General features: G+C 43.1%; 1 protein-coding gene across 1 annotated transcript in view; it reads right to left on the reverse strand.

The window, feature by feature from the left end:
- Positions 1–4116: 4116 nt before the first annotated feature.
- mad2l1 (MAD2 mitotic arrest deficient-like 1 (yeast)) overlaps positions 4117–11256 on the reverse strand; it is a 48306-nt gene continuing 41166 nt past the window's right edge. Inside the window, exons 4-5 of the mRNA XM_037682094.1 lie at positions 4413–4516; positions 4117–4327 (exon numbers count right to left, since the gene is read on the reverse strand). Of these exons, the coding sequence (XP_037538022.1) occupies positions 4155–4327; positions 4413–4516 (277 nt within the window). The 3' untranslated portion in view covers positions 4117–4154. The remainder of the gene's footprint in view (positions 4328–4412; positions 4517–11256) is intronic.

The raw sequence follows: 11256 nt of genomic DNA on the forward strand, positions 1-11256 counted from the left end.
TCTGTTGTTGTTGTCACTGATTTAGTTTGGTCTGATTGTTCATGGAGTCACGAACAGACAGGTACCTGAACTCAGCACGGCTACTTTAGTAAACTTTATGGTTGTTAAACAAATGTGAACAAAACAAAAACAGAGTTTTATCTGCTAAACTGAATGAAAATTACTTTCAAATAAATCATGGTCCATACTCCACTACCAAACTGCTCACTGCTACTTCCAGTCTGACAGGAAGTTGTACACAATCATTTATACAGCAGAGCCCCCAGGAAGAAGATGGATTAAAAAAAGGAGGAACCAAATAAACTCATTTTCTCATGAGGGTAGGGGTGTCTTCCTGTCGCTCACAGGATGTAGAACCAGAGTGAGCCCGAAGCCATATTTATGACCATAGCCTTTATTTTTGCAGTGCTTGTCATCTTGAAGACCTCACAGATAGGTGGATGGACCCAGGTCGTGGAGGGACCAGAACCATTCCAGTGGAATCTGTTGTACTTACTGTACATGATTATATAAGCTTGTCCTTGTTCACAGCACACATTTTTATACATTTTTCACTTATTGTCTTAACTATGGCATATTTATTTGTTTTATATATTTATTAGTTTCTATGTTGTACTTTTGAAAAGAGCGCACGATTCTTATAGGAACTGTAGTTTTTAATAATAAAAGTCTGTTTATAATGTTTGAAGGAACAACGGTCACATGCTATTTGAGCAGCATCTTTAACTAAAACTTTCCCTCTTCAAACCTTGGAGCTAAAGACTCGATTGTTTCACTTGTATTGTCACATGTTCTACTGTTGTGTTGTGATGAAACATTTCTTCAAACCCATGTCAGGATGTCACTCCAGTGAACAAAAAATAAATTATCAGCACTGAGGAGTGATTAGCTGTTTTTGACTAAAACATCATCTAGCTCTAGAACAGGTCTATTCAACTGGCAGCCGGGAGGCCCAATCAGGCCCACGGGTGAGTTTAGTTCGGCCCACCAATGGGTTAATTTTAAAATAAAACTAGATTTTAAACCATAAAACAAAATGTATTTAATGATGATAATTGCTGGATATGCTGCCACTGAATTCAGTTGACTACCCCTGATCTAGAAGCACATTTGATGGAAGTTACAAAGTTTTAATTGGTACTGATCTGCAAGAGTAGGATGATTACTTAAAAACAGAAAGACCAACTTAAAGGATCCTTTCACCAAGTTTAGAGCAGTTTTTGAAAAGATCTCAGCAGTTAGTTTTCATCCAACAGGACTGATGGGTGAAGTCATGCTAGCGGTCTTCTGCCCTGCACAAGTTCCTGTTTTGGTTCTTAACTAGTCAACAGCAGCCTCAACCAAACTTTTTCAAAGTTGCCTTAAAGCGACCAGAAATCTTTTTTTGGGGGGTTATTTCAAACACATGACGGTGTTGAAAGGTGCATATTGTTTGGTGAACACATGCACAGAAAAGACCTTTTACCTTTTAGTAAACAATGAAAAAGTCTGGTTTCCAGAGGTCGTTCTCGTGTAAACAGGGCTTACAGCTCCAAACTTTTCACTAACACATGTGAACCTCATGGTGACCTCAATAAGAGCCTCAAGACTGCAGACCACCCACCGTCTGACTGGCTTTATTTTGAACAATAGGGAGGACGTCAGCCAGTCTAAATGCAGAACGTCTGTTCTACGTCAGTAAGAAAGGCCTATCTGAGTGTTTCAACAGTCAAATACCCCTTTCCATTAGTAACGGCATGGCACGGTTCGACTCGGCACAGTTCCAAGGTTTTTCCACTAGTAACGGTTCGTAGAACCGGTCCCTTTTTTCAGTACCCTTTACTCTCAGGTACCAAGCTAGCCGAACCAGCACCAAAACATGATGTCAGAACACTGTCAGTCACTGATTGGTCAGGGGGTGGAGTCAATGGGGGTTTGAGCAATTTTCACAACACTCGATCCGGCATTTGCAATTACCGGTGCTCAAACTCAAGGAGCGACTGGACCCATTTTAAAGATTTTGAAAGCAATGACAACACCGTGGTCTAATGCTGAAGTGCAGGCGTTTTTTGTGCTTGGTGACCGACGACAAAATTCAGAGCAAGATCTTTGATTATGATGTTGAAAGCACAACAGAGAACATCAAATGACACCAGTTAGAATCTTGAGGAACCTGTGACCAAGAAAAGATGTTGAGTATCTGATTTGAGTAAATGTAGTTTCTGAAATTGGCCCTTAATTTGAAAAAGGTTTTAATTTTGGCCCCTGTTGTAAGTGAGTTTGACACCCCTGTTCCAGTGACGTGCAGTGAGGTTTGTGACAGGTGAGGCTGATTGTCTGGAATCAGATGCTCACATATATGAACCCAAAATGGAAGCTTCTATTTCAATTTAGCCTTTTTTGTTTTAAAAGGCATCTAATTACACTTTAATCAATTCCATACTCATCTCTTTAAAAAAAAAAAAGTATAATCTTAACTTTAGTTTAAGATGAATGAGTTTGGAACTAGAAAATTCCTTTAGTTTTGAGATGTGTTAAATGTTATTTATTAGCATTAGTCACCTGCGATGCTGTCTCACTTGTGGAAGCTTGTTCCAGGTTCCTAACTGCAGTGTGGGATCCTCTGCACTCCTGTGCATGAAGGACAGCCTTTTTAAGTTCAAAGTTTTTGTCTATCCATTGTGCCGTAAAACTAATCACGCTAACAGGGCTAACACAACGTCCAAATGTCTGTGGTAAAACTCACCCAACAAGTCGTGCTATCGGCTATTAGCTTCTCAATGACGTCAGAAATTATGGCTTGTAACTCAGGTAACGCTACGTCGGAAAAATATCTCCAACTGCGGACGATGTAGCGAGGCTCAATGTAGTCCATAAATCTTCGGAATCTGACATCCTCACCAACAAAAAATAAAACTTCCACACCGCCGACATTTTGAATTTTTCTCTCCGCTGCGAGATCGGGTAGGCACACGTGACGTAATCGCGTTGCGCTGCCACTGCAGGCAAAAACAGCACCTTTTATATCGGCGAGTTATTTCAATCAGCCGATGTCCGATATTGAAATTTAACGTTAATATCGGCCAATACCAAGACCATGCTGATAATATTGTGCATCCCTATTTAATTTGATCATTTAAATAATCTGTTTCTTTTTAATTTACCAGTAACTTCAAAAATTTATTCTCACCCTGCACTGAAACCCGTTTCAGGGTCTTACCACCAGCATTACCACCACCAGCTGGTAAGGCGCGTGACATCAATTTGAACCCCGCCCACTAGAACCAGTACTGAAAGTATAATGGAAATAACATGTACCGTACTGAACTGAACTGAACCGTGCTGTACTGATACTAAAGGCAATAACAGAAAAGGGGCGTTAGTGTAGCCAAAACAAGTGGAAGTTAACTTAGGACTACTGTTGCAAAACTATACTTCTGCTAGAACAGCAGAACTTCACCACTTGCTTTGAATTACACATTTAGCTGATTATATTCAGTTAGGAACAACAATAAAGCATTATTACACTTCTCTTGTTGAGATCACTGTTGTCTTATCCAAACCAGTGGTGCTCAGTACACACAGCAACAGAGTGCATTTTGTAGACACAACACACAGTGACGCACTTTTGTAGACGTGTTTGTATTCGTGTTGTTTGTTTTGTACTTTCAAGTTTCCAGCATTGATATAGATGTGCCTGTAGCCTAAACTTTGCTGCTTTTTAAAAATGAAAATTTCTGAGGTCTTTGTTTCTTGCATGTAAGACGAGAAGGTGGTCCACTTCTGTAAGACAAGTGGACCTGTTTTGTTTAATTTTGGATTTTTGTACTGAGCTGATATGGTACCAGTATGACAGACAGGTTCCATGTATCTGTCAGTACCACTGAACACTGTGAGCCAATGGGATGAATAAAGGACACGTATTTTCATGTGTGTAGAGCTTTATCTTGCACTGCCCCCTTCTGGTCAAACACTTAATGCACAAAAAGTATCAGCTGAGGAGAAACACTAGATAAAAAGAGGTGAGAAACTTCAGAGAAACATGACACTGAACAAGTTGTTTTTGAGAAATATTTACATTAGAGTGAACAGAGCAAAGGGAAACGGATCTTGTGAGCAGACCCAACAGAACTCCTAACAGAAAAAGGCTTGATGGTTTGTACAGCTCCTGTGATTCAGACGGAGTCAGTCTTCTTGTACGCCACCATGCTGTTCACCTTGTGGATGGAGGTGGTAAAAGAGCGGAGACGCACCTCCTCTGACTGGTCAATAATCTGTGGGCCGGACTCCTCCCACTTGTCTGGAACCACCAGGTCTTTGTCTGTGTAGACAAGGAGGTCAAAGGCACCTGTGGGGGGGGAGGGGGGAGAGAGACCCAGTTAATAAGGCAGAACTGACTGAGCTGAACAAGAAGAAAAAGGCAGATTCCTCACATGGCGTCTCAAGCAGTGGCAGGAAGGTCACTGTGGCTGTTATCTGTCTGATGACGGAGCGGATCTCATCCTGAATGGTCTTGATGGATTTCTCTCGGGGAGCACTGGTAACAGGAAACTAACCATCAATAACAGACACTGAGACAAAAACAACAGAATATGAGACAAGTGAAATGTGAATAAAGTCGGACTGATCACAGTGATGATGATGATGGCAGCCAAACGTCTGATAAAACCAACCAGGGACTGGGGGGTTGGATTACACAACGAGATGAACAACTTAAGCCTGGTTTACACACCACTGTTTCTAAGTCAACCAAAGACTTCAGCTGCATTTTGGCAGCCAATGTCTTTCACACTGAAGCTTTATGAATCTAGACTGAATTGTTCTGGGAAATGCCACCATTGATGTGAAATATTGCAGGCCCACTATTGATAGCTGCAGTCAATAGTTTTTCAAACTCTTGTGTGAGTTGATGAACAACAGTAGACAGCGCTAACAAGGTACTGTAGTCAGGTCCTCTGGACGGGTTCTTCTTTGTTGAAATGTTTTGTCTTTTATCCAAAAGATTTCTTCAATTTAATCATTTCAGTTTATTTCTATAGCTCCAAATCACAACAGAAGTTGACTCAGGGCACTGAACAGAAACATTCACATACATAAAAAAAGCTAAGTAGAAAAAGTTATAATAAAAATATTAATAATGTGTTGTATTTTGTCATCATAGGTTTCCATAAAATGGCGAAATTGGCTCTCTGCATTTAACCCATCCACCCCCCGGTGGAGTAGTGGGCAGCTATTGAGGGCGCTCTGGGAGCAAATGGGGATAGGGTGTCCTGCTCAGACACCAAGAGATGTGCAATGACTGGGGATCGAGCCTGGGACTTTCGGGTCTTGAGTCGGCTGCCCTGCCTCTACCCCATCTCTGCCCAGTTTTTCTTCCTGTTCCAATGTTAAAAATCTTGGTGTTATTTTTGATCAGGACATGTCTTTTATCCCCCACATTAAAAACATTACTAAATTAGAAACATCTTTTCTAAAAATGATGCAGAAAAACTGGTCCATGCACTTGTCACGTCTAGACTGGACTATTGCAATGGTTTATTATCTGGGTGTCCAAATACTTCTTTAAAACGTCTTCAGTTGATCCAAAATGCTGCTGCCAGAGTCTTAACTGGAGTTAGTGGGAGAGATCATCTCTCTCCAGTTTTAGTTTCTCTCCATTGGCTCCCTGTCAAATCCAGAATAGAATTCAAAATCTTACTTCTAACCTACAAAGCTTTCAACAACCTAGCTCCATCTTATATTACAGATCTTATTGTTCCATATTTTCCTAACAGAGCACTTCACTTTCAGACTGCAGGTTTACTCGTGGTTCCTAGTGTAGGGGAATATATATGTATAGGATATTGGACTTCTGATCCGGTCAAACTCTTACCCTTTAACAGGTATTTACGCTCCCATACTCTGGACCGGCCTCACCTCAAACGTATATAAACCATGAGTTCTTGTAGCAAACTTAATTCCTGTCCCCCGAAGAAAACACGAAGAATCCGTAATTTAAATACAGTTATGTAACGTTTATTGTCAGTTTGAATTATGACATGAAAATTATGGCAAATATGGAATATGAATGAACAACCAATAATATTATTTTAGAAAGTAAACAACAAATCTAAGGACTTTGAGAATGAGTTTTGATTCAATTTGGACTACGGTTCTTAGCTCTTAACGTTAAAATGTAGGTAAGTTTATCTCAGATTCATGAATTAAATTATCTAAAACAGTTGGCACTGTTTCGTGGTCCTCTCATAAGAAGGAAGATGTTCATCTCTCATTACCGCAGTGGATGCGTGAAGGAAGAAGCCAGTGGTCTGCTGTCCCAAGAAGGATGTCATTTCTCAGGGCTGCGGTCAGTTCGGCGCATACCTTTCACTCCTGGGTGTTTTGAGAAGGTTCAGGATGTCCACCATGTCTCAGCTGGACACGTCTTCCATCATATGGCTGTTGTTTCTCAGAGTCTCATCAACTCTCCACAACCACTCGTTCCATTTGCTCAGCTCGGCTGCTGATCCAAAGCCCACTTTCCTCATCAGCTGCCGTCCCACCACTATACCAGTGTTCTGTATACCGGATATCGGGAAGACGGGCCCCTTAACTTTTAACCAATCAGAAGGTTTTTTACAGTACTATGAGTATCCCACTGTATAATTAATATAATTAAACCTCCGTTCTCAGTTCTTCCGAGAAGATAAAGAACTGACACCTTGTTTACATTAACAAAATAGTGTTTGAAGTTCTGCTCAACTGAGGTCTTACTTCCCCCATCATCTTGACATCTTCAATTTCTGTTGATAAGGCCAAGTGAAGCTCATTGGGAGGCCTTCTTTTTAAGAGAAACAAAATCTAAACTAATCATCATATAGTGAATATATCAGGGTGGTCCCAGCTGTACATGTTAACGCACACAGAGAAGGATAACAAAGAAACTTCCTGTGATGGAAAACAGTATGTCAGGAAGTGTCTAAGATTAGCAGAAAATGGAGGGGGTAGGATAGACATAGTGTCTCTGAGGACATCCGTCTTTCTTAAGGCTTGGAAGGATGGACGCTACACTAGAATTTACAAAAACAGAATGAGAGGCAGATCTTTCAGTTATCAGGCTCCACTCTTGTGGAACCAACTTCCAGTTTCTGTCCGTGAGGCTGACACATTATCCAGTTTGAAGACTAGGCTTAAGACTTTCCTTTTTGCTAAATCCTATAGTTAGGGTCGGCTTGGGTTTCCTGAGCTGTCCCTTAGTTATGCTGCTATAGGCTTAGACTGCTGGAGGACAAACTGACCACATTTCTTCACTCTGCTACTGTCTTTACTTACTCTACTCAACCTGTTTTGTATTTTTTTCTATCCTAACATGTGTTTAGGAGTCTGCTGAAAGATCTGCCTCCCATTCTACTTTTGGAAACTAGGAACCACAAGTAAACCTGCAGTCTGAGGGTGAAGTGCTCTGTTAGGAAAATATGGAACAATAAGATCTGTAATATAAGATGGAGCTAAGTTGTTGAGAGCTTTGTAGGTTAGAAGTAAGATTTTGAATTCAATTCTGAATTTGGCAGGGAGCCAATGGAGAGAAGCTAAAACTGGAGAAATATGATCTCTCCTATCAACGCTCATTAAAATTCTGGCAGCAGCATTTTGGATCAGCTGAAGATTTTTGAAAGAAGTTTTTGGGAACACATAATAAAAACCTGCAATAGTCCAAGCATGGAGCAGTTTTTCTGCATCCTTTTTGGACAAGATGTTTCAAATTTTAGTGATATTACGCAGATGGAAGAAGGCGGTTCTGGTAAATTTTTCATTGTGGGGGATAAAAGACATGTCCTGATCCAAAATAATGAAGATTTTAAACTTTAAAACTGGAGCCCAAATTAATGCTATCAAGAGGAAGTGAAAGACGACAAGGTTTATTCCCAAAATGCTCATGTCCAAAAACGTTGGTTACGTACTGTAACCCCAGATTCTATGTGTATAAGCGTAGCCCTTTAAGAGCTGTTGCTGGTGGGTTTATCCCGTCATGCAAAAAATCGCACTGAAAAAATTTAGTCCACGCCCACCTGTTGTGTAGGCCCCACCCGGTCCGTATAAATTATGTTAAAAGCGGGTAATCAGCTCCCAAATAGCTTTTATTCTTCAGCCATTTAGGAACCAGTGAGGCCCGACGCTTAAAGGACTGCGCCTATACTCATAGAATCTGGGGTTACAGTACGTAACCAACGTTCTATTTCGTATAGGCTTCGCCCTTTAAGAGCTGTCGCTGTGGGTTAAAGGTAAAGCAAGATGTGGTCTTCGCCTCACTGGGTCCATTCGAACACCATATGAAGCGCCCGCTTGCCCAAAAAATGTCTTAAGTCATTCAGCTCTCCATGTGCGTAAATATGCATTGCGTAATTAAGCATACCATGCACAGATGCGCACTGCGTAGTTTACGCGTTCCAAATGCATGAACGCCCCGGAAAAGTTTTCAACGGGAAAGAGGAGAGGCTGAAAAAGGCCGTGAACAGAGCAGATCCACGGCTCTTCAACATGAACAGATTAATAATAATAAGTGAACTGATTATTAATCAAATGAACTGATTGATGACAGAAGTCATGAACTGATCAGTGACCATAGAACAAGAACAACAGTCATAACCTGTGACTGATAACAACATCTCGCACTGTAAATGCATGCAGTCAGATGAGTTTAAACGAGATTCCATGAAACAACAATATTCATTCTGTAAGGCACTAAGGACAGAATGTGTCATGGAACGAGTAGACACATCACGTAAATAAAAGTGAATAAATGAACAGGGTGTTGACCACGCGGCCGCAGTGCAAATATCCTGCATTGTTATACCATAATGCAAAGCAGTCGAAGATGCGATACCTCTGGTCGAGTGCGCCCTGAGGTTGTCAGGAGGCTCTAAATCAGATTCTCTGTAGGCTTCAGAAATGGCCTCACACAGCCAGTGTGACAGGTGCTGGGTGGATAACGGGCGACCTGCAGATGCATCTCTATAATGCACAAACAAATGTTGAGTCTGACGCAGTGCCGCTATGCGTGCTACGTAACACGTCAACGCATGTACAGGGCAGAGAAGATGGAAGATACTTCTTCTGATTTGTGGGGAGGAGGGAAAAATCCCTCCAGCGATATAGCTCTTGATTTAAGAGCTTGTGATGTTTTAGGCATAAACGCTGGGTTAGGCCTCAGATCAGCTGAGCTGCCATCAGCCTGAATTCTGAGACATGACGGTGCGACAGAGAGGGCAGATAAATCACTCACCCTCTTTGCGGATGTTAAAGCCAATAGCAGGGCTGTTTTAAGAGACAAGAATTTAATCGGAACCTGATCTAGTGGCTCGAATGGAGCTTTGATCAAGGCTTGCAGAACCAGCGTTAAATCCCACTGTAGAGAAAGTGGGCGTGATACAGGCCTGCGCCTCTGTACACCTTTTAAAAGATTTTAATTGTGCTGAATGCCAGATTTCTGTCCATCAGCTACTGCAGAAAGGACAGCATGCCACCTAGTGGACATGAGGTGGCCTCTACACCTTTCTCCGTACACCAGTGCTGAAAATCTGTCCACTTTGATGTGTACAGCGCTGTGGTGGAAGCAGCACGTGAATCCTAAATTGTGCGTACTACTTCTTGAGAGAGACCCATCCTCTCTAAACGGATCTGCTCTGCGGCCAGACCCAAAGGTGCTGGCCTATTTCTGGGTAACTCCTGATCGCTCCTCCAGCATCCTCCCTCCACGGCAGTTTCCATGGGCGGCCTGATAACAGGCGTTCACACGCTCGGGAGCCACCAGGAGGGTTGTCGGTCCCTCCTCCCGAACTCGGTTCAGAAACAGTGATATAAGAGGGAGTGGGGGAAATGCATAAAGAAGCATTTTGGGCCACGGGCTGTGAGCAAACGCGTCCACCCCTAGCAGTGGTTCATCCCGCGGGCTCAGTGAGAACCATAGTTGACACTGAGCGTTCTCTCATGTGGCAAATAGGTCCACGGCCGCTCTGCCAAATTTTTGCCACGTCTGAGCCATCATCTCGGGATGGAGGCTCCAGTCCCCGTGGCGCGGACCGCCCCTGGACATGACATTCGCTCCTTTGTTCAGAACACCGGGGATATACACTGCTCTGATGGAGAGCAGATTTGGTATGCCCAACACAGCAGCCGTCTCACAATGTGTAACATTTGGGCTGAGCGCACCCCCCCCCTTGCCGGTTTATGTATGCTGCAGTCACTTGCTGTCTGTGTGAATCAGAACATGTTGATTCCGCAGCACAGGAGCAAAATGTTGAATCACGTTCAAAACCGTGCGACATTACAAAACATTTATATGAACTGCTGTGTGGGGTGGCAACTGCGCCCCCACACCTCGAGACATGCATGTGCCTCCCCAGCCTGACAGGGACGCGTCTGTTAAGACAGACACGTGTGACGTAGGTCTGCTGACGGGGACTCCCTCCGACAGAACAAGAGGATTTCTCCAGTGTCTCAGGTCGATTCTCACGGAGGGGGGCACAGTGATCAACTGTCTCTTCTGCCTCACCGGATCCACACGCAAACGAGCGAACCACCTCTGGAAGCATTGCACCGTGTGAGCAGACGACATCGTCCCTAATAACTTCATGACGGAAACAGCTGTTATCACTCTGCCGGCTTCACGTAGCAGAGCTGGTCCTTTAGAGCTTTGGTTCCCGTCTGAGATAAACGAGCCCTCATAGTGACTGTGTTTAGCTCCACTCCCAGATAAACGATTGTCTGGGTCGGGTGAACTGAGCTCTTCTCCCTGTTATGGTGAAGCCCAGATTTTGCAGGTGTGACGTCAGCGCCAGAGTTTGCACTGCTGCCTCCTGTCTGGAAACGGGTCAGCAGCAACAGATCGTCCAGATAAAACAGAATTCTCATCCCTGCTCTGTGTAGCGGCTGCAGAGCAGACTTCACGCATTTTGAAAACGCGCGAAGGAATACCCGAACGGAAGTCTCTTATATTGATACTGGGTCCCTTGAAAGGAGAAGCGCAGGAAGTTTCTGTGCTTTGGAATGATCGGAATGTTGTCTAACAGTTGTCTGGTTGTCAACATGTGAAAATGTCTCTCCATGGATCGACCTGTTGAAAATTGACAATCCAAGATGGGTCTCATCCCTCCGGTCCGTTTTGGGACCAGGAAGAAACAAGAGTAAAACCCTGTGTTTTTTTCTCCTGGAACCCTGGAAATTACATTTTTTTATCAGAATTTCCTGAACTTCTGCGTGGAGGTACGAGATCTGTTCTGAAGATGACAGAACCGTCTC

Source organism: Nematolebias whitei, chromosome 1 (assembly GCF_014905685.2).
Source record: "Nematolebias whitei isolate Nwh7 chromosome 1, NemWhi1, whole genome shotgun sequence".
NCBI lineage: Eukaryota > Metazoa > Chordata > Actinopteri > Cyprinodontiformes > Rivulidae > Nematolebias > Nematolebias whitei.